Source organism: Megascapheus bottae, chromosome 25 (assembly GCF_031878675.1).
Source record: "Megascapheus bottae isolate mThoBot1 chromosome 25, mThoBot2.hap1, whole genome shotgun sequence".
In the NCBI taxonomy this organism is placed as follows: domain Eukaryota; kingdom Metazoa; phylum Chordata; class Mammalia; order Rodentia; family Geomyidae; genus Megascapheus; species Megascapheus bottae.
Window position 1 is genome coordinate 25,578,416 of NC_143533.1, and position 23,741 is coordinate 25,602,156.

At 49.3% G+C, this 23,741-nt stretch overlaps 1 protein-coding gene across 1 annotated transcript; it reads left to right on the plus strand.

Moving 5' to 3' along the window:
• Positions 1-3,406: 3,406 nt before the first annotated feature.
• On the plus strand, positions 3,407-18,515 carry Arhgap11a (Rho GTPase activating protein 11A). Its single transcript, XM_090318648.1, has 12 exons — positions 3,407-3,633; positions 7,203-7,273; positions 9,303-9,399; positions 9,988-10,244; positions 11,390-11,553; positions 11,855-12,001; positions 12,480-12,554; positions 13,202-13,369; positions 13,789-13,918; positions 14,673-14,781; positions 15,871-16,009; positions 16,800-18,515. Exons 1-12 carry the CDS (start codon positions 3,520-3,522, stop codon positions 18,362-18,364), a joined length of 3,036 nt encoding a protein of 1,011 aa, XP_090174774.1. The 5' UTR covers positions 3,407-3,519; the 3' UTR covers positions 18,365-18,515.
• The last annotated feature ends 5,226 nt before the right edge of the window (positions 18,516-23,741 follow it).

Consider the following 23,741-nt stretch of genomic DNA (forward strand, 5'->3'; position numbering starts at 1 on the left):
CAGAGCCCAGGTCCAGGGGTAGAGTGGTAGACTTGGGCTGAAGAGCTCAGGGACAGTGCCCAGGCTGAGTTCAAGCCCCATGACTACAAAAAAAAATAAAAATAAAAAATAAAAGGCTGAGTCAAGTACTGGCACCAAAAAGAAAGAAAGAAAAACTGGCACACCAATTTGTTCTAGAAATAAATTCCAATATTAGATTCTTTCTTGAGAAAGAAATTTCTATTGTGTGAAGACACACGACAAAATGCAGACTTCCCTATAGTAGTTTACTCTTCACTTTGTGATCAGCAAGCCTTTCGTGTGCTTCTGTTACAGACTGAGCAGTTGATAAAAACCAAGATGTTCATATTAACCTACTGACTAATTGTATTTAGGCACAAAATAATCCTGTTTTGTGTTCCTTTACTCCCCTCTGCTGGTAAATTCTAATATAATTCTTAATTATTTTTAGGTCAGTGAGGTAAACATCAATTTTGTTTTTAAAAATAAAGAAAATAGGATCGGACATATTGAGAACATATTCAGTCTTTTCCTCAAACACATTTATTCCTGGCTGAAATTTAAAACATTATTATTAGAGCAGGCCAATGGCTTATGCATTGTGTGCCCAGAGATTGTCTTAGTTCTCCTGCTTTGGATGTATGGTGAAAAGAATGGAACCAGGTGGAACAGAATTTGGTCCTAAGAACTAAGCCAACCTACAAACTGAAACAGTACACTGCTTATCTCGTTTATACGAAACCTTTTCATTTGTCTCCTACTGCTCTCCCAACACGGGTATGCACGGAGAATGGCCTGGAATAAGCCAACGGGACAATTCTGAGGGAAATTCACCTCATTTGTTGTCACCTTTTATGGTTTATGGTGTACTCGTGAGGTCCTCGGTCTTCCTCAGGTAACCCACCAGCTAACGGTACCAAATTCCTGGTAGAAAACCAAGAGCCTGCAGCCTGGGCTGCAGAACGGGTAGGGAGACTCTTATCTCCACGTGAACCACCAGAGAACGAAAGCGGGGCTGAGGGGCAGGGGCTGAGAATGAGGGGCTGGGGCTGAGGGGCAGGAGCTGAGGATGATTCCGAGGGGCTGGGGCTGAGGCTGAGGGGAAGGGGCTAAGGCTGAGGGGCTGAGGCTGAGCTGAGGGGCAGGGGCTGAGGGGAAGGGGCTGAGGCTGAGGCTGAGGGGAAGAGGCTGAGGAGCAGGGGCTGAGGCTGAGGGGCAGGAGCTGAGGGGAAGGGGCTGAGGCTGAGACTGAGACTGAGGGACAGGGGCTGAGCTGAGGGGCAGGGGCTGAGGGGAAGGGGCCTGAGGCTGAGACTGAGGGGCAGGGGCTGAGGCTGAGGGGCTGAGGCTGAGAAGGGGCTGAGGGTCAGGGGCTGAGGCTGAGGGGCTGGGGCCGAGGCTGAGGGAAAGGGGCTGGGGCTGAGGCTGAGGGAAAGGGGCTGGGGCTGAGGCTGAGGCTGAGGGGAAGGGGCTGAGGCTGAGGGGCTGAGGCTGAGGGGCTGAGGCTGAGGGGCTGGGGCCGAGGCTGAGGGAAAGGGGCTGAGGCTGGGGCTGAGGCTGAGGGGCTGGGGCTGAGGCTGAGGGAAAGGGGCTGGGGCTGGGGCTGAGGCTGAGGGGCTGGGGCTGAGGCTGAGGGGAAGGGGCTGAGGCTGAGGCTGAGGCTGAGGGGCTGGGGCTGAGGCTGAGGGGAAGGGGCTGAGGCTGAGGCTGAGGGGCTGGGGCTGAGGCTGAGGGAAAGGGGCTGGGGCTGAGGCTGAGGGGAAGGGGCTGAGGCTGAGGGGCTGAGGGGCTGGGGCTGAGGCTGAGGGGCTGAGGGGAAGGGGCAGGGCTCAGGGACGGCGCCCAGGCCGGACTCCAGGCCCCACGACCCCCCCCCCGAGGAAAGGGGGGCCGGAAGAGCTTACCTGAGTGCTTTACTCTCAGGAAGTTAGAGCTGAAGCTAAGACGACGAGGTCCTGGCGGGAGGCCGGGCGAGGCTGTCAGCGGGGAAGCCGGGCGGCCCCCGGTCCCCCACCCCCCGGCCCGGCCGCCCCGCCGACGAGGCCTCCCCGGGACTCGGCCGCGGAGCGCGCCCGAAAGACTCGGAGCCAGGACGGCCGAGAGTCTTCCGTTCGCCACCTGCCGTCGGGCCCCGGGTCTCCCGGGGCCGAGCGAATCCCCGCGGCCGGGCCGGGCCGGGCCGGGCGGGCGCGAACAGCCCCGGCGGGGCGCGTCCCTCCTCGGCACCCGTAGGCAGGCCGCGCCCCGGGGCCCTTCCGCGCCCACCCGGGTGGGGGGGGCCGGGTGTCCGCCGCGTTCCCTGCGCGTGTGGTCCGAGCGGCGCGGTGCCCGCCGCGCGGACCGGGGTCCCCCGCAGAGCGCGGGGCGCAGGCGAGCGAGGAACTTTCTCCCCCGCCTCGGGGTGCCCGCCTCGCCCTCCGGGCCGCGGGCCGCCGCGCCGCCCCCGGCAGGCGGTCGCCGGACAGCCTCGGGGGCCTCATTTTGAAAAGAGCAGCGGACCAATCAGAGGCGGAGCGCTGCGGGGCGCCGCCGTTTGACCGGGCGGCGTCCGACCGAGCGCCGCCGGGGGTCCGCGGGGGAGCCGGGCCCGGGCGACTGGAGGTCCGCGGGGGAGCCGGGCCGGGGCGGCGGGGGTCCGCGGGGGAGCCGGGCCGGGGCGGCCGGGGGTCCGCGGGGGAGCCGGGCCGGGGCGGCGGGGGTCCGCGGGGGAGCCGGGCCGGGGCGGCCGGGGGTCCGCGGGGGAGCCGGGCCGGGGCGGCGGGGGTCCGCGGGGGAGCCGGGCCGGGGCGGCCGGGGGTCCGCGGGGGAGCCGGGCCGGGGCGGCCGGGGGTCCGCGGGGGAGCTGGATCGCCGGGCCCCGGTGCGCCCCCGGGCTGCGCGGGCCGCGGCCTGTAAAACGGGGTGACGGCGGCCACCAGCCCGGGCGGGGCCGGGGCTGGGAAGGGGCCGAGCGGCCGGCTGGACCGGCGGCCGGGCCGGGGGTGCGGGGCGCGGGGAGGCTGCGGGGAGGGGATGGCCGGGGGCGGTGGGGAGTGGTGAGGGCCGAGGGCGGCGGCCGCGGTCACCGCGGGGCAGACGGGAGGAGCGGCCGGAAGAGAGGGAGGAGAGGAGAGGAGGCCGGGAGGGAGGGAGGAGAGGACAGGAGGCCGGAAGGGAGGTCCAGACGGGAGGAGAGGAGGAGAGGAAAGGAGGCCGGAAGAGAGGGAGGAGAGGAGAGGAGGCCGGAAGAGAGGAAAGGAGGCCGGAAAGAAGGGAGGTCCAGACGGGAGGAGAGGAGAGGAGGCCGGAAGGGAGGTCCAGACGGGAGGAGAGGAGAGGAGGCCGGAAGGGAGGGAGGAGAGGAGGCCGGAAGGGAGGTCCAGACGGGAGGAGAGGAAAGGAGGCCGGAAGGGAGGGCGGGAGGAGAGCAGGCCGGGAGGGAGCAGGTCGGAGAGCGAGGCGGCTGTGGCTCGCGGGAGGCCGGTGGCGGCGGCGCGGCAGGACCCAGCACCGGCTCGGGAGAGGGGCGACGCGTCCAGGATGTGGGACCCGAGGCTGGTGAGGCTGGCGGTGCTGCAGCAGCTCCGGGCTACCTACGGCATCAAGGTCAAGGGCGGCCGCGGGCCGGGGGACCGCCGGAGGCGCGAGGCGGCGGTAAGCTCGGGGCCGGGCCCGCGGGGATGTTCGGAAGGCTCTGATGTTTTTAGTTGCCCTCAGAGCTGCGGGACCCTCGGGTCTCAGCACTCCCCAGGTCGTGGACCAGATGAGGGCTGGCTTCCTGGCCCCCTCCCGCCAGCAGCATTGCTTGGCGGTGATAAGGCGTCCTGTGATAGAGGTCCCAAAGGTGCCAGTGCCTGGGCTGGAAGGAACACAGCCTCCGGCGTGCTCGGCCCTGCTGAGCAAGCCCTGTGAGCAGAGGGAACCAAGCTCTGCCCCACCTGGTTTGCAGGAGACCAGGGGGACTTGTTTCCACATGCACCAGTCAAGCACGACGCTCAGTTGTTGGAGAAGGCCAGCCTGCTGACTGTGTTGAGCTTAGGTGTGGGGCTGCCCACTCCCCGGGCAGTGCTGGAGGTGAGCCCTGGGGCCTTGGGAGGCTGGTCCTCTGCTACCAGCTCCACACGTAGCTGAGACGCGGTTCCCCCCCGTCCTGGGGCATGAGCGCAGCGCCTGGCCACTGCCCTTGGACACTTTGCTCAAGGCTAGTGCTCTGCCACTTGAGCCACAGTGCCACTCCCGGCTTTTCTGTGTGTATGTGGTACAGCGGGATGGAACCCAGGACTTTGTACATTCTAGGCAAGCATTGTACCACTAGACCATACTCCTGGCCTGGCCCAACAATCCTTTTTTTTTTTTTTTGAAAGATTTTAGTAACACTGATTTTTACATCATTTTCAAATGAATGTCATGTTTAACAAGAACTGAAGAAGGGAATTTCTATATGCAATCACTGGCACATAGATTTTAGAACATAATTAAAATTAAGCTGAGGGTTTGTATGTCATAGATACATATCAATCTATATAACATACATTATGTCTATAGAGTGCATATCTCATCGTAGATTTTTATGTCTATGTAGTTATGTTTATATCTCCAAGACCATGTCCATAACCTTAGGTACCCAAATATTGAGGCATCACTCTTCTATTGTTTGGATCTAATATCCACATATCAAGGAGACCATGTGCCTTTTGTTCCTTTGCTCTTACTCAACATGGTTTGCTCTAGTTTCATCTGTTTTCCAGCAAATGCCATTATTTTGTCTGTTGGCTATGTAGAATTCCGTTGTACGTTTTTACCACATTTTTTGTATCCATTCATCTATAGTGGGGCATCTGGGTTGTTTCCATCGCCTGGCTATTGTGAATAGTGCAGAGGTGAACATGGCTGAGCAGGTGTCCTTATCATATCCTGGGTTATGATGCTCAGGGTAGATACCCTGGAGTGGTATGGCAGGATCGCAGGGAAGGTCTGTTTTTAGTTTTTTGTGTGTTTTTTGAACTCGGCCTGGGCCCTGTCCCTAAAGTCTTCAGCTTAAGGCTACTGCCCTACCCCTGGCCTGGGTACTGTCCCTGAGCTCTTCAGCTGAAGGCTACCACCCTACCCTTGAGACAAGCTCCACTTCCCATTTTCTAGGGATTAATTAGAGATAAGAGTCTCAGGTCCTTTTGTGCCCCAGCTGGCTTTGAATCATGATCCTCAGATCTCAGCCTCCAAAGTAGCTAGGATTACTGGCATAAACCACCACGGCAGGCTTTTGGTTTGTTTTTGTTTTTTTTTTGAGGAACCTCCAAATTGCCTTCCAGAGTGGCTGTACTAGTTTACGTTCTCACCAACAGTACAGTAGGGTTCCTCTTTCTCCACAACCTTGTCTGCATTTGTCATTGTTTGAGTTCAGAATATTAGCCATTCTAATTGGGGTAAGGTGATACCTTTGGGTTGTTTTTATTTGCATTTTCTTTATGACCATGAATGATGAATATTTTCTTTTTCTTTTTTGGGGGGGGGCATTTTAACCTCTTCTTTTTATAAGTGTCTCTTTAGTTCCCTTGCACATTTACTGACACTCCTTTTTTTTTGGTGTGTGGGGGAGGAGTTATGGGGCTTAAACTCTGGGCCTGGGCGCTGTCCCTGAGCTCTTCAGCTCAAGGCTACCGCCCTACCCTTTGAGTCACAGCCCCACTTCCCGTTTTCTTGGAGATACAAGTGTCAGGTTCTTCAGTGCCTGGAGCTAGCTTTGAACCTCTATCCTCAGATCTCAGCCTCCTAAGTAGCTAGGATTACAGACATGAGCCATTGGTCCCCAGCTCCATTTAATTTGCAAGCCTCAATTGCTTTCTCAGTTTCACAAAGCTTCAGGGTCCTTTCCTATAAAGTGATATTTAAGCATTGGGGATGTAGCTCAGGGGGCGAGCGATTGGCTAGTGTGCATAAGGTCCTATCACCACAAGTATAAAATGGTATTTGTTATCTTTCCTTGGGTTTTATAGGGGATTTTTAAAAATCAGGCCTGTCACATGTAACAGCAGTTACATGTAATGCTCATCAGTTGTCTGCATCCTTATTGATGGTTCTACTATATAAATTGAGCTACGAACACTAATTCTATTAGTGTTTATAGTCTAATGGGGGAATATCGGTGATTATGCTGTTCTGAGTGTGTGACTTACCTAACAGGATAGGTAATTTGAAGATGGCTTTATTTTATTTTTGGTAGTACTTGAGTTTGAATTTAAGATCTTATACTTACTGGGCTTGTTTGCTTGACTGGCACCCCTACCACATGTGTTATCTCTATCCCTGATTTTTGCTGATTATTTTGGAGATGTAGTCTCATGGAATTTTCTCCTGTGCTGACTAAACCACAAATCCTCCTGAGTAGTTAGGATTATTATAAGAGTGAGCCACAGGTGCCTGACTGGAAATGGCTTCCTGGTGTTTGTTAGCTGATTAGCTGATAGTAATTTTTTTTTTTTTTTTTGCTGCCAGTTCTGGGACTTGAACGCAGGGCCTGAGCACTGTCCTTGGGCTTTCTCAAGGATAGAGCTCTACCACCTGAGCCACAGCACCATTTCCAGCTTTTTCTATGTCATGTGGTACTGAGGAACTGAACTCTCGTCTTTGTGCATGCTAGGCAAGCACTCTGTCACTGGGCCAAACTCCCAGCCCAGCTGACAGTAATTCTTGAGGGTCTGTTTTTTTTGGTGCTGGTCCTGGGGCTTCAACTTGGGGCCTGGACACTGTCCCGGGTCTTTTTTGCTCAGGGATAGTGCTTTGCCACCTGAGCCACAGCTTTACTTCTGGCATTAAAAAAAAAATTATTATTAGTGTTATTATTATTGTGGTTAATTGGAGATTAGTCTCATGGACTTTTCTAAGTGGAAAGTGCTAGAAAGCTTAAAAAATAAAGAAAACAAATCTTGCTTTTTAAACAGTACATAAAATTCAAAATGTAGTATTAGATTATATAGTCGTGACTGAATGCTTGGGTAAGGTCGTGCACGATTCATGTCACAGCTCTCAGGAGGCCAGGGTTGATGGTCCAAAGCTGATGTAAGAACGAATCCCGAAGACATACTGAAAGGAAAAGTACGATGTAAGGAGCATGGCACAAGTGGTGGAGCACTCAGCAAGAATGAGTCTCTGAGTTCCTTTATTTCTAATTCTAGAGTGGACAGTTGATGCCTACTTTTCATACAATTCCGAGTTTGTCCTTTCAGGGTAAAACATTTGGAGTTCCTGTTCAAGTACTGCCCCATTCTGCTGTACCGGAATATGGAAACATTCCAAGGTAAGCAGCCTGGCTTCAGGGGACTTAGAAATAAGTAGTTTGTGGACTAACACATGTTCCAAACTAGCAAATTACTGTATTAACATTAGCTAATGTAAAAATGCAAATTAGAACTTTTACATCATTGCAGTATATAATTTGTGCTCCTTTCCAGGATTTGAATTTTAGTTTCTAGTAACAAGTAAATGTTAGAAATCAGTTTTTTCCCCTCATTCCTGGGGCTCGAACTCTGGGTCTAGGTAGTGTCCCTGAGCTGCTTTTGCTCAAGGCTAGCACTGTAGTACCCATGAGCCACAGTGCCATTTCTGGCCTTTTCTGTGTATGTGGTACTGAGGAATCAAACCCAGGGCTTGAAGCATGCTAGGCGAGCACTCTACCACTAGGCCACACTCCTAGTCCCAGAAATCAATGTTTTATTTGTTTTGTTTTTGAGCTCAGTCCTGGGTACTGTCCCTGGTGTGTTTTGCTCCAGCTAGAACCACAGCTCCGCGTCTGGCGTTTGGTACTTGCTTGGAGGTGAGTCTCACCGACTTTCCTGCCTGGGCTAACTTTGAACAGCTGTCCCCAGATCCAAGCCTCCTGGCCCTGGCTACTGTTTTGCTTTTTTTTTTTTTGCCAGTCCGTGGGCTTGAACTCAGGGCCTGAGCATTGTCCTTGGGCTTTCTCAAGGCCATTGCCTGGTGGCTTAAGCCACAGCACCACTTTTGGCTTTTCTATGGATACAGTATGGAGGAATCGAACCCTGGTCTTCATGAATGCTAGACAAGCCCTCTATCACTAGGCCAAACTCCTGACCCCTGTTTTATTTTTTATATAAACTAAAAAAAGGCTTAACTTTCCCATAATGGAAACCAACCTGTATTAATTTCAACATTAGGAATCACAAAACTAGGAATCTTAAAACTAGGGTTGACTCAATCTTTATTATCATTTCATGACTTAAAAAAATGGCTAGTTGTTGGTAGCTCACGCCTGTAGTCCTAGCTATTCAGTAGGCTGAGATTTGAGAATCATGGTTAACAGGAAGTTTGTGAGACTCTTATCTCCAGTTAATCACCTAGACGCCAGTAGAGGAGCTGTAGCTTAAGTACTAGCTAGTAGAGTACTAGCCTTGAGCAAAATAGCTCAGAGATAGTGCTCAGGCTCTGAGTTCAAGCCCCAGGGCTGGAACAAAAAACAGACCCCAACTATTTGTGTGTGCAAGCTTGTCGTGAAATTCAGCTATTATGCATCAATATATTATTCCACACCCCCCCCCAGTCCTGGAGCCTGAACTCAGGGCCTGGGCACTGCCCTTGAGCTTTCTCAAGAATAGTGCACTACTGCATGAGCCACTGTACCACTTTTGGTTTTTTCTGTGTATATGGTACTGAGGATTTGAACCCAGGGCTTTGTGCATGCTAGGCAAGCATTCTATGACTAGGCCACACCCCCACCCCCTATAGCATTTGTTTTTACCTAACATACATTATACATTTTTTTTTTTGGTACAAGCTGTTAAATGTATGTCTTTAAAGCTAATATTGGTTGAAGTTATTGTTTAGAATTTAAAAAAAAAAGAGTATGTACCCCTGAGCGTGAGCAAGATTATAAGGCCTGGGGGGGGGTAGCCCCTTTTTCTGAGGTGAGGAAAACATTGTTTGGGGAAAATGTAGCTATTTAGAAGTGTGTGTGCTCTATAAGGTCAGCCTGCCCTGTAGATGTCTGGTACAGAGAAGCCATAGAGGAGCCTGAAAAGAAGCGGTTAGGGAGTTGGCAGGGAGACTTGGTCAAATGATGGGTCGGAGATCGTATGGACAATGAGTTAACCATGGCTCTGGGACATTGAGTCCAGGCTGACCCTGGAATGGTGTCATTTGAGTTGTAAGAGTGAGTATGTGATTGGAGGCCAGTGAGATACTGTGACGGGGAGGCCATAGACAGCCTTGTGCTGTGTCAGGAGATAGAACAGGGAGTAGAAGCAGCGTGAGGCCCATCGCAGTGTTAGGGGGCCTTCCTGAAGGCCCACAGGCAGAGGTTTCTCTTGCAGCTTCCTCGTGGATGCCTGCACATCTTTGGAAGCACACATGCACACGGAAGGACTGTTTAGGAAGTCAGGATCTGTTGTTCGTCTGAAGGCACTAAAGGTAAGCCTACCCTGGATCACCTCGTACCATTTTCTGATTGGGTCCTTGATGACAGATAGTTAGAACTACAATTAATAGACAATGAATTTTCAAGTCACTTTTATTCCTGGCAGAAGAATTTTATTTTTTTTCCCCCCAGAAGAAATTGTACACCATTTATATACTGCTGTCAAAGCTTACAGAGAACTTTTAAAATTCATTCTTCTTGGGCTGGGAGTTTGGCCTAGTGGTCGAGTGCTTGCCTAGCATGCATGAAGACCCGGGTTCAATTCCTCGGTACCACATACATAGAAAAAAGCCGGAAGTGGTGCTGAGGCTCCAGTGGTGGAGCTCTAGCCTTGAGAAAGTCCAAGGACAGTGCTCAGGCCCTGAGCTCAAGCCCAGGACTGGCCAAAAAAAAAAAATTCATTCTTCTTACCCTATAAAGTTTGTATTAAAAATGTCTGTTTTAGCCTTTTACAAAAGAGTAATGCATGTACAACTAAGTGAGAAGCTTATGATAGAAAGCTTGTTAATAATTGCCAATGATAACGGTTACTTTATAAGAACGTGCCTGAGGCATGCTCACAGTTATCACATTTATTTCAGAGCAAAGTGGACCATGGTGATCAAAGCAGCCTGTCTTCTGCACTTCCTTGTGATATTGCAGGGCTTCTTAAGCAGTTTTTTAGAGAACTTCCAGAGCCCATTCTCCCAGCTGATTTGCATGAAGCACTTTTCAGAGCTCAACAGTTAGGAAGAGAAGAGAAGAGTCGAGCTACATTGTTGCTGTCCTGTCTTATGACTGATCATACAGTGGACATCCTAAGATACTTTTTTAACTTTCTCAGGAATGTTTCTCTTAGGTAGGTGGTAATTAAAAGTCTTGGGAAAGAGAGTTTAATTTTTCAACTGCCTAGAGATGTACTGCTATATGAAATAATTCATTGTATAAATGAAATTTATTTGGAATGGATAATTTTCTAAGGAAGTATTTCCTACTATATATAAGAACTATAACCTGTATATTTTATTTATTAATTTAAGAAAGAAATTAGCCAGGCCCAGTGGCTCACGCCTGTCATCCTAGCTCCTCAGGAGGCTGAGATCTGAGGATCAAGGTTCAAAGCCAGCCAGGACACAAAAGGATCTGAGACTCTTATCTCCATTTAACCTCTAGGAAACGGGAAGTGGGGCTTGGCTCAAGGGTTGGGTAGTATCCTTGAGTTAAGAGCTCAGGGACAACATCCAGACCCAGGGGTAGGGCGGTAGCCTTGAGCTGTAGAGCTCAGGGACAGTGCCCAGACCAAATTCAGGCCCCATGACCTTAAAAAAAAGAAAGAAAGAAATGAATGTCTTTTTTGAATGGCTCCTGGTCACTGTGTTTTGCTTTTTATGTTTTTGTTATTAGTGAGCCCACTTGTTTTGAATATACACTTGCTGCCACTTGCTGCCTTTTTTTTTTTTTTTTTTTTTTTTGCCAGTCCTGGGCTTGACCTCAGAGCCTGAGCACTGTCCTTGGCTTTCTCAAGGCTAGAGCTCTACCACTTGAGCCTCAACACCACTTGCAGCTTTTCTTGTGTATGTGGTACTGAGGTCTTCATGCATGCGAGGCCGGCACTCTACCACTAGGCCACACTCCCAGCCCCTTGCTGCCTTCATGTGATTGCAGTTTTCTGTGTGTGACTTTGAACGTCTGGTGAAGTTCACTTTGTCTGAACTTGGATTGGCATGGTTTTGGTGGGCATCGTGAAGTGTAGAGAGGCCCTGTGTGTGTGGTGCTTACATTTTTTGCTGTTTTGTTCCATGGTGCTGGAGCTCAAAGCTGGGCTGTGCATTGTCGGCAGGTGCTACCGCTGAGCTTCAGCGCTAGGGTTGTTGTTGGGTGAATGAACAGAGGAAGGGATCCATTACTGTGGCATGTATGTAACTGATAAAGATGGCTTTATAATGCGCCAGATAGTGTTGTTTTAGCTTTTCTCTCCACCTAATAAACCCTTGTTCCTTGAAGAGCCCATGAGAATAAGATGGATAGCGGCAACCTTGCCGTGATATTTGCACCAAATCTTCTTCAGACAAATGAAGGACAGGAGAAGATGTCTGCCAACACGGAAAAAAAGCTGCGACTGCAAGCTGCAGTGGTGCAGACTCTGATTGACTGTGCGCCTGACATTGGTAAGATGTAGCTGCCCTGCTGAGCAGAGGGACTTACTACAGTGAGGGAAGTCCCAGCTGCAAATGAACCATGAAGCATATAGTCTTTAACCTCTAGACAGCTTAAGACATTTTTCTGTGTATATGCTGGTCCCAGGGCTTGAACTGTGGGCCTGGGCGCTGTCCCTCAGCTTTTGTGCTCAAGGCTAGTGCTCTACACTTGAGCCACAGCTTTGCATGTAGCTTGTTGGCATCTTACTGTTTGCACACTTTAAGGGGAATGCTGAGGGGTAATAGTTGTCTTACGACCATTTTGATTCAGGGCGTGTGCCGGACTTCATTCTGGATAAGCTGCCAGCTATGTTGGGAATTGATGGTCTGTGTGCTGCTCCATTACTGGAAGGTTTTGAAGACGGTGAATGTGAAACTCCTGGTGAATGCAAGAGGAAACGCAGACAAAGTGTTGGAGGTACATACATGACTGCCGCGTTTTAGGGAGATACATAGGTTTGCTATTCTATAGCTGGTCCTTAAATAAAGATAAGCATGGCCGTTTGTGTGTCTCTTGATGCTCATGGCATAGTTAGAAAAAATAGAGGCATGTGAAAAGATTCTCATATTAAGATGGCGCCTGTGGCGCACACCTATAATGCCTGTACTCAGAAGGCGGAAATGTGAGGATCTGGGTTCAAAACCAGGGAAGTTTGAGACTCTTATCCAAGCAACCACCAAAAAGTTGCTTCTGAATCTATGGCTCAAGTGCAGAGCGCTAGCCTTGAGCACAAAAGCTTAGGGACAGCGCCCAGGCCCACAGTCCAAGCTCTAGGACCAGCATATACACAGAAAAACGTCTTAAGTTGTCTAGAGGTTAAAAAACTATTGATAGCATTGAAAGGTAAAGGTTATATTTTAATTACCTGTGTGATTATATGCACCTTGCATTTCAGATTTTGTTAATGGAGCCCTCAATAAACTTAAATACAGCAGAACACCTTCTATTACACCTCAACAGGATAGAACTGGTATGTGTTATGCATATCTAATTCAAAAACCACTATAGTAATTTATAAAAAATAATTACAGTAACTAGCTGACTTAGTTTAATTGAAGTCTAATATTTCCCATGGAAGTATTGTAGTGTGTATATACTGTATTGTGACATTGCTAATTACATTGGTTTAATTGAAACTAAAATGTAATATTCTTATGGTAGTCTTTTGTCATATTTTTTATTTTTTATCATTATCTTTAGTCATGAACATTTAAAATTTTCTTAATCATGATTTTTCAGGTTGGATGTAATTTGGATGTTGAACTTGTAAAAATAGCCTCCTTTTGTTTCAGAATCAGGAATTTACTGTTATACATTCTGTTTTATCCTGTGCCTCTCAGGCTATCAGACAAGACCTCTTTTTTTCTGTAGTAAAGAAATGAACTGTTAAGTCTCTGATGAGAGAAGCAAAACCTATCCGTCTTGGCTTCAACATCTTCCTAATGTTCGTGTTTTTAATCTTAAATAATTGCAGAAAATTTAGTCATAGGATGTATTTGACTGTGGAAATACATCTCCTGCATTTTTGTTATCTCTGAGTAAGCTTTATAATTGAGAAAAGCGCTTGTATTTTATCAAGTCTGTGAGAAACAGCAATTGGTTTTTCTTTGTTTTCAGGTCAGCTCTCTGTTTCACCAGTGATTTTTACACCAAATGCTAAGCGTAAATTGCCAGTAGATTCTTCTCATGTCTGCTCAAGTAAGAAAAGGAAGTCCATCAAGCACAGTTTTAACTTTGAGTTGTTGCCGAGCAATCTCTTCAGTAGCAGTTCTACACCAGTATCAGGTAGCAAACAGAATTCAAGAAATGACGATGTAGCTGGGTGACCATGGCCCACGCCTGTCATCCTCGCTACTCAGGAGGCTGAGGTCTGAGGATCAAGATTCAAAGCCAGCCTGGGCACAAAAGGACCTGAGACTCTTATCTCCAATGAACCTCTAGAAAAGGGGGAGTGGGGCTTGGCTCAAGGGCAGGGCGGTGGGCTTGAGCTGAAGAGCTCAGGGACAGTGCTCGGGTCCAGAGTTCAAGCCCCATGACCCACCAAAAAAAAAACAACCCAAAGAAATGGAGTTGTAAATACTAATAGTGAACTTCTGTTCTTTAGTTGAGTGCTATTTGACCTCAGTCCTCAACCAGAAATTGTGATTTCATGCTTTTAAATCCAGTTGCCGTAGTATGGTAATATATGTGGTTATTTTTTATAGTTCACTTTGATACAAGCCCAGAGGGGTCATCTCAGAGTTCCTTCTCTCCTGTAGCCATGAGTGGCAACAGTATGATCAGTACAGATGTGTTGAGAAGGAGTAAAAGAATCGCAAACAAAAGACTTTGCAGGTAATGTATTCACTGCCCGTGTGTCTGATGATAGATACACACTTTCACGTTGAAGTCATTCTGGAACAGGATTTGTGATTAGATGTTGAATCTTCATTTAAAAATACTCTTTTGGTCTTTATGTTCTTACTAATCTAGTACCTTTCATATATCAACTAGGAAAAAAATTCTAGTTTTGAGTCCATTTGCTTGCTTGTATTTGTCATATTGTTGATGTAATTTAAAATTTTCCTGTTAACTTTTAAAAGCTGGTCCATAAGTGACTATCACTTATCTGATAAACCGTTTTATATGCAAACATAATATGTTCATTATTTGGTTTAAGAGAAAAACGTTGTGCTGGCCAGGCACTGGTAGCTCATGTTTATAATCCTGGCTATCCAGGAGGCCGAGATCTGAGGATCACAGTTGAAAGCCAGCCATGGCAGTAAAATCTGCAAAACTCGTACCTCCAGTTAACAGCTAGAAAACCAGAAGTGGAGCTGTTGTTCAAAGAGCACTAGCCTTGTGCAAAAGAGCTCAGAGATAGTGGCTAAGCCCTGAGCTCAAGCCCCATGACTGACCTAAAAACTGTGTGCTGAAGGTGTGGTCAAGTAGTGGGGCATCTGCCTTAGCAATTGTGAAGCCCCGAGTTCAAACCCCAGTACTGAAAAAGATCCCTCAGTTATCAGCAGCAGTATAACTTGCTATGGACTTCGTCAAATTCCATTGTATAATATACTTACATACACTGACATTTTTCCACTCTTTTTAGGGTAGAATCTGGAAAAGCAGGCTGCTTCTCTCCTAAATTCAATCGTAAGGAAAAAGTTCGAAGATCTCTTCGTTTGAAATTTAGTCTGGGGAAAAGTAGCCGCGATGCAGTAAGTGTTATCCCTCCTAGCTCCCTTAGCATAGCCTGTGCTGTTAGTGTAACGCTGTAGACTGGTTACTCCTAAGTGGTCATTGGTTACTTCCAGCTCTCCTTCCACCCCAGCTGCAGCTGTTCACCCACACCCCTCTCCCAGAACTACATTGTAACTGCTTTTGTCTAGGTTGCCCATGAGTCCAGAACAGTTCAAAGTAGCGGGCTTATGGATCTGACCCGCTAGCAGCTTGCAGCATAGCTGGGGAGACACTTGGTCCTCTGCTGTCCTTCCCTTGCCTCTTACCACCATTGCCTTCTGCTTCCACCTGAAGCTCTTCCTCCAGGGTGAAAATCATACCACTGTCTGTGGCCCTGGCAGAAACAGCACTTTTTTTTTTCTTTTTTAAATAACATATGCTTTTATTAAAACCAGAAAGGACAGAAAGGTAAGCACATTAGAAGATGAGATCAAAATATCCAACATCATAGAACATTCTATAAAGAAAAGACAGAAAAGAAAGGAGAGGAAAATAATTTTTAAAACAATAAAATATTGTGACATTGGTGACTCATGCCTGTAATCTTAACTACTCAAGAAACTGAGATCTGTGAATCACAGTTCAAAGCCAACCCAGGCAGGAGAATGTGAGACCTTTATCTCCAGTATTAACCACCAAAAAGCCAGATAACAGAGCTGTGGCTTAAATGGTAGTACACTGATCTGGACAGCTCTCAGGTCCTGAGTTCAGCCAGCATGAATGCATAATAATAATAATAATAATAATAATAATAATAATAATAATAATAATATAATTGAGAACATTTAGGACTAAATTTCCAAATGACCAGCCCCTGAAGTCCAAAACATGGGCCTCCCTAAGTTGCATGGTGAAATTGTCCTCAAACACTTCTTTTAACTAAATATGCAAGGTGTTTTTAGGTTACATCTCAAAATACATGGAAATATTTGTGTTTACTCTATTTTCCCAATTAGATGTTTTTATGACAGCTATTGATGTCAAAACCCACCAAATTTAATTTGCTCTAAATCTTTTGCATTAACTAGAATTACTTAAAATATTTTCAATTTTTCTTTGCTGCACAGAGTGGGTGTTCTGGTGTCAACAGATCTGAACATGTTGGTCGGCGACTTGCAAATCAACAAAGTTTAAAACCTAGGATTGAATCTGTAAAAACAGGTCTACTTTTTAGCCCAGATATTGGTGAAAGATTACCAAAGACAGGTACCTTTGTATATGATACATTAGAATTTTACCCCAAATCCTGCTTTAGTTGCTTCTTTAATGATAAAAAAATGTATTAAGTAATTTGCTGTTTTTAGAAGTTAAAGTTCATGCTTAATAGGGAAAAAGTTGAACTGGCAGAGTATTTTTCTATCAACAATTGGAGAATGCTTATAAATGTAAATATAAAGATGCTTGCGGGGGGGCAGGCCAAGTGGTAGAGTGCTTGTCCAGCATGCACCAAGACCTAGATTCGATTCCTCGGTACCACATACATAAAAAAAAAAAGCCAGAAGTGGTGCTGTGGCTCAGGGACAGTGCTCAGACCCTGAGTTCAGTCCCAGGACTGGCATTAAAAAAAGGAAAAAGAAAAAAAAGACGTTTGGTATTTTTATATTAAGTTATATCTTAATACATCTTTAATTTTCCAAAGTGAATGTTTAGTACTCTTAACTTGCCATGTGTGGATAGATTTTCAAAATTAGGTCAGATATATAAAATATGAAAAGCACTAAGCTGGCCTGGTACTGCCGGCCCACACTTGTCATCCTGCTACTCAGGAGGCTCAGGTCTGAGGATCTAAGTTCAGAGCCAGCCTGGGCACTAAAGGCCGAGAGATTCTTATCTCCAATTAACTGTCAGAAAACAGGACGTGGCGCTGTGGCTCATGGGGTAGAGCGGTAGCCTTGAGCTGAAGAGCTCAGGGACAGCGCCCAGGCCCAGAGTTCAATCTCCACAGCTGACAAAAATAAATAAATAAAAATCAAAGCACTAAACTACTTCATTTTAGGTCCTAAAAAGATCAGCAAGTCTGAGGAAAACTTACTAACTCCAGAGCAAGTGGATGGAACGAGTTACCGGATGTCTTGGACAGGACCCAGTAGCAATTTGAGTTTTCAAGAAATGGATGCAAATGAAGCTTCTCCAATCATGGGAAATCTTGAGGTGGAGAACTTTTCTTTGGAGCCCAGTATCACAGTTGAAAAGTCACCTGCTCCCTCGTGTGAACTCAGTCCTTCCCCTCCACAGGACTGGCCCCTGAGCAGTGCCCTCCACGGGGAGGAAACCAGTGTCACCTCAGAGACTGTGGTGAAAATCCAGAGAGCATTTTCTGAGTCCGGAAGTCATCTTCATGCACTGATCAGTCACAGTCAGTCATCAGGGACCACAGAGGAGGACGCAGAGCTAACCGAAACATCGTGCAGAGAAAAAGAGAGTAGCCCAGAGAAAAGCCTACTCAAAGTGGATGATATGACCACGACGATGAGGGGAGAGCCAGAAGAAGAGTATGAAAACTGTCGTGCTGAAGACAAGCATTCTTCAGAAGGGGATGTCTTACCTCACCAAAGTGAAACACTCGGAAGAGAAGCAACTACGGAGTATGACTCGGCCCAGATGAGGGCAGAAGATGGGGTTCATGCAGATACACCAGAAGATCTTTTAAGCCAGCAACTCCCCAGTGATGAGCAGATTCTGGAACAGCAGTCCCCAGGGGACAGTCTGACAATGAAGCCAAAGGACAATGAGAAGGCCAGGGAAGAGAAGACACGCATAGCTCCCAGCCCTGGTGAGGCTAAGCCCTCTTTCTCCCAGCAGGGGGAGTGCAGCATGGCAGGCCAATCAAAGCCCCGGCCTGTGGGACTTGCTAAACAGCATGCACTGGTAGAAGGCTGTGAAGAGGCTGCTTCTGAACACAGACAAGTGACAGAGCCTGGAAAGGTTTCAGATCACATACAGTGGTTTAATAAGCTGTCTTTAAATGAGCCGAATAGAACAAAAGCAAAGTCACCTCTGAAGTTTCAGCGCACACCTGTCCGCCAGTCTGTCCGAAGAATTAATTCTCTATTGGAATACAACAGGCAGCCTGCTAGGCAGAGGCTGGTCATGCCTTTGGAGGCAGCTTCTCCTCTGGTCAAGTCGGTGAGCTGTGACAGCGCTCTGCCCTGCTGCACCGGAGAGGCCCCCGGGGAGCCCCCTGGCCCATACACTAGATCAGGCTCTAAGGGACACCGGGCCTCCTTGTGCGAACACTCCGATGTTGAGGGGATTTCAAAGTCCAGCACAGGGCTGCCGTCCAGATCTTTTTCAAAACTAAGGAGACAGCCAGAGTCTGTGAATGCTTCTCTTCGGCCCACTAGAGTCTGTAATGACGGCCAAATTAAGGTTCCCTTGGACGATCTGACCAACCATGATATGTTTAAATCTGCTATAAGTAACAAGGGCTTTTCTCCTGGGATGAAAACAAAAGTCCTTAGGAAACCATCAGAAAGAGAAAGGGTCTGGTACAAAGGATCTCCAAAAAATCCTATTGGAAAGACTCAACTCCTACCAACAAGTAGACCCGTGGACTTGTGACTGCCCTGTGGATTTGTCGTCAGTGTAAATAAACTTAGTGACTTGCAGGGCCACCTACCTGGTAGTTTGTAGCTCAGGATAACTGGTAAATTTTCCCTGAAACAATTTTCACCATATGAGCAATTTGAATTTTCATATTTGTACATGGCTTTTTTTTTTTTTTAAATGATGGCAGCCTTAGAATTGCCCTGCAGTCTTTTAAAGGCGAGGGTACCCTTTACTCTGTTAAATCACTGGCTAGATTTATGAAACATAATTTTTACCGTATGAACAATTTGAATTTTCACATTTCTACGTGCCTTTTCTTAATGATGGCAGTCTTTAAATTGAATTCCCCTGCAGTCTTGTAAAGGAGAGGTTACCCTTACTATGTTGAATCACTGGCTAGATTTACAAAAATAATGAACACCTCTGGAAATAGCGTGATTTTTATTTTGTGTGGATGATAGAGTGGAGCCGTTATGCCTATTGCTTGATTTTCCTTCAAGTCAGAAGGTTTCTTTTAACCAGTGTTCCTCCATGAAGGGAAAGAGGACTAGCCCTGCAGATTTAAGGTCTTGAATTACCTGATTGTGGTATTCTAACACTTTTCTTGAATACCAAACTCCTTAGAGATCAATTTGTGTGTATGGTGCCTTCATGTTTTGCGTGGTACCTTCTTCCATAGCTATGCCATGTGTTGACCTGAATCAGGAATAGTGGCTCCGTGTCCTGAATTACGATGCAGATGTCATTGATCCTCCTTTTAAAGGGCAGTCTGTACAAGTATGTTTGTGTCTGTTATATCCAATAGAGAAATGAAATTAAGACTGATTTTGTTTTTTAAAAATTAGGATGTTTTCCCATGAAGATGCTTGATTTTAGAATTTGAATCATTGATAAATGTCTCTACATTTTACTTGGATAAAAAACTGATAGTTTTATCTTGTGTGTAAATGTTATTTATTTAACATAAACATTAAAGATAACTTCTAGAAAATGACTTGCCTGAGACTGTAATGGAAGCCATGATGGCATTACACACTGTACAATCAGGTACCATCATGTTTCTTTGTAGTTGACAGTTTTTACAGCTGTTTTATTTTCTATCCTCATTAGGTGGGAATTCATCTTTTCTCAGAACTATTGAATAACTGTGTTTGTCTCATTATAACTGGCTGTGTGTTGAGGAGGTGATGGGACAGTTGGCTGTTCCTCATGTAATCTTCTAGGAATTGGAAGTGAAATCCAAAAACCATTTTGTTAAGAATGTTTAATTTCAAGTCTCAGCTATTCTGAGAATTCACTCTTAGCATTAAACTACACATCTCATCTTCCTCCCCCCTCCAATGCAAGCATTTTAAACCTTTCATCTTGGTGCTCAAAATGATTCTTGAGTGGCCCATGCCTGGAATCCTAGCTACTCAGGAGGCTGAGATCTGAGGATCAAGGTTCAAAGCCAACCTGGGCACAAAAGGACCTGAGATTCTTATTTCCACTTAACCTCTAGAAAATGGGAAGTGGTGCTGTGGCTCAAGGGTCGGGTGGTAGCCTTGAGCTGAAGAGCTCAGGGACAGCGCCCAGGCCCAGAGTTCAAGACCCACAAAACAAAACAAAAAAAGATTGTGGAGCAGTTCCAGTTTTGGATTTTAGGCTAGGGATGCTCAACCTGCATTTCTAGTCGTGATGACACAGTTTGCTTGATTGCATCCAGGGAAGGGATGGAGGAGGGAACAGCGCTGATGGGTGCACCAGGGCGTCTGGACAGCCCAGGACCGAGGCGCTCGCCTCCCTCCTGGGGCGGGCTTGTGGTCAGAGCCTCGGGCGGGCGGGCTGTGCTTGGCCTCCCCAGCGGCTTATTGTGCTGCCCATGGTCCCTGCCGCAGGAGGCCCAGGGCTCCTTGAGAAGGTCCCCGCAGTCTCTGGGCAGACATCAGCTGGTGGCACTGTTGAGGAAGGTTCTGGAAGCTTTAGGAGGTGGAGGGTGGGGGGAGCGGTGGGCTGTGGGCGGTCACCACGTGACACGCCATGTGGATGGGTGTCTTGGGGTGAAGGCCCTCCTGCTCCACCCTGGACCAGAACCCGCAGTGATGGCCTTGACCGTGGGTGATGACGTCATGGTGACGACATGATATTAAGGATGTCGTGATGATGTCATGGTGATGACATGATATTGAGGATGTCGTGATGATGTCATGGTGATGACATGATGGACATGATGGTGATGATGTGATGTCATGGTGAGGGTGTGATGGTAATGGACGTCATGGTGATGATGTGATGGTAATGGACATCATGATGATGGACGTCATGGTGAGGATGTGGTGATGTACCTCATGGTGAAGACCCAATGGTGATGGACATGATTGTGAGGAAGTCATGGTGAGGACGTGATGGTGAGGACGTGATGGTGATGGACGTGATTGTGAGGAAGTCATGGTGATGACGTGATGTTGAGGACGTGATGGTGAGGACGTGATGGTGATGGACATGATTGTGAGGAAGTCATGGTGAGGACGTGATGGTGAGGACGTGATGGTGATGGACGTGATGGTGAGGAAGTCATGGTGATGACGTGATGTTGAGGACGTGATGGTGAGGACGTGATGGTGATGGACATGATTGTGAGGAAGTCATGGTGAGGACGTGATGGTGAGGACGTGATGGTGAGGACGTGATGGTGAGGACGTGATGGTGAGGACGTGATGGTGATGGACATGATGGTGAGGACATGATTGTGAGGAAGTCATGGTGAGGACATGATGGTGAGGACGTGATGGTGATGGACGTGATGGTGAGGACGTGATGGTGATGGACGTGATGGTGATGGACGTGATGGTGATGGACGTGATGGTGAGGACGTGATGGTGATGGACGTGATGGTGATGGACGTGATGGTGATGGACGTGATTGTGAGGAAGTCATGGTGATGGCGTGATGGTGAGGACGTGATGGTGAGGACGTGATGGTGATGGACATGATTGTGAGGAAGTCATGGTGAGGACGTGATGGTGAGGACGTGATGGTGAGGACGTGATGGTGCTGGACGTGATGGTGATGGACGTGATGGTGATGGACGTGATGGTGAGGACGTGATGGTGATGGACGTGATGGTGATGGACGTGATGGTGAGGACGTGATGGTGAGGACGTGATGGTGATGGACGTGATGGTGATGGACGTGATGGTGAGGACGTGATGGTGATGGACGTGATGGTGAGGACGTGATGGTGAGGACGTGATGGTGATGGACGTGATGGTGAGGACGTGATGGTGATGGACGTGATGGTGAGGACGTGATGGTGATGGACGTGATGGTGAGGACGTGATGGTGATGGACGTGATGGTGAGGACGTGATGGTGAGGACGTGATGGTGATGGACGTGGTGGTGAGGACGTGATGGTGATGGACGTGGTGGTGAGGACGTGATGGTGAGGACGTGATGGTGAGGACGTGATGGTGATGGACGTGATGGTGATGGACGTGATGGTGATGGACGTGATGTGAGGACGTGATGGTGAGGACGTGATGGTGAGGACGTGATGGTGAGGACGTGATGGTGATGGACGTGGTGGTGAGGACGTGATGGTGATGGACGTGATGGTGAGGACGTGATGGTGAGGACGTGATGGTGATGGACGTGGTGGTGAGGACGTGATGGTGATGGACGTGATGGTGAGGACGTGATGGTGATGGACGTGATGGTGATGGACGTGATGGTGATGGACGTGATTGTGAGGAAGTCATGGTGATGGCGTGATGGTGAGGACGTGATGGTGATGGACGTGATGGTGAGGACGTGATGGTGAGGACGTGATGGTGAGGACGTGATGGTGATGGACGTGATGGTGAGGACGTGATGGTGAGGACGTGATGGTGAGGACGTGATGGTGAGGACGTGATGGTGATGGACGTGATGGTGAGGACGTGATGGTGATGGACGTGATGGTGATGGACGTGATGGTGATGGACGTGATGTGAGGATGTGATGGTGATGGACGTGATGGTGAGGACGTGATGGTGAGGACGTGATGGTGAGGATGTGATGGTGATGGACGTGGTGGTGAGGACGTGATGGTGATGGACGTGATGGTGAGGACGTGATGGTGATGGACGTGGTGGTGAGGACGTGATGGTGATGGACGTGATGGTGAGGACGTGATGGTGAGGACGTGATGGTGATGGACGTGATGGTGATGGACGTGATGTGAGGACGTGATGGTGATGGACGTGATGGTGAGGACGTGATGGTGATGGACGTGATGGTGATGGACGTGATGGTGATGGACGTGATGGTGATGGACGATGGACGTCGTGGTGGAGAGGGACTCGGGTAAGTCCCTGGCTCTCCCCTCGTGGGAAGCCAGCCATCCTGCTGTGCCTCTGTCCACTCTGCAGCCCACACAGAGACTGTGCAGTGGTCACGTTTCCTGAGCGCCCAGTGATTGCCCTGGCCGCCGGCCTGAACCTTGGGGTGGAAGCCGGCAGGGCCAGTCTGCGTGGTGGGCCCTGCGGGGTGGGGAGGCGGTGGCCGGGTCGGCGTCCCACCTGGCCCGCACCCTCTCCTTTCTACCTCCCAGTTTTTGAAGGTGCCTTCCCGGGAGCCCTGGCTTCCAGCAGTTCAGGGCCAGCGGCCAGCAGAGGGTGACGGGGAGGGAGAGAGGACGGCGCGGGAGGGGCGGTGGGGAGGGCACCGCAGCCTAGGCTGGAGAAAGCCTGCATGCACAGAGGACCTGCGTGGCCTCTGTGGAGGGGCGGGGCGGGGCCTGGGTAGAGCGTGGTGATGGAGTTGTCAGGGAGACGGGGCGGGCCCCGGCGGAGGAGGGCGGTGATGGAGTTGTCAGGGAGACGGGGCGGGGCCTGGGTGGAGCGTGGTGACGGAGTTGTCAGGGAGACGGGGCGGGGCCCCGGCGGAGGAGGGCGGTGGTGGAGTTGTCAGGGAGACGGGGCGGGGCCCCGGGGGAGGAGGGCGATGATGGAGTTGTCAGGGAGACGGGGCGGGGGCGGAGCCTGGGCTGAGGGTGGTGAAGATGCAGGTGCTGTCGGGGCGTGGCCGGGGGCGGGGTCTGGGCGGTGGGCGGTGATGATGGATGCAGGTGCTGTCGGGGTGTGGCCGGGGGCGGGGCCTGGCGGAGGGCGGTGACGCAGGCGCCATCGGGGCGTGGCCGGGGGCGGGGCCTGGCAGAGGGCGGTGACGCAGGCGCCGTCGGGGCGTGGCCGGGCGCGGGGCGGGGCCTGGAGGGCAGTGACGCAGGCGCCGTCGGGGCGGGGCCTGGGGCGGGGCCTGGAGGGCGGTGACGCAGGCGCCGTCGGGGCGGGGCCGGAGGCGGGGCCTGGCGGAGGGCGATGACGGAGGTGCCATCGGGGCGGGGCCGGGGGCGGGGCCTGGCGGGGGCGG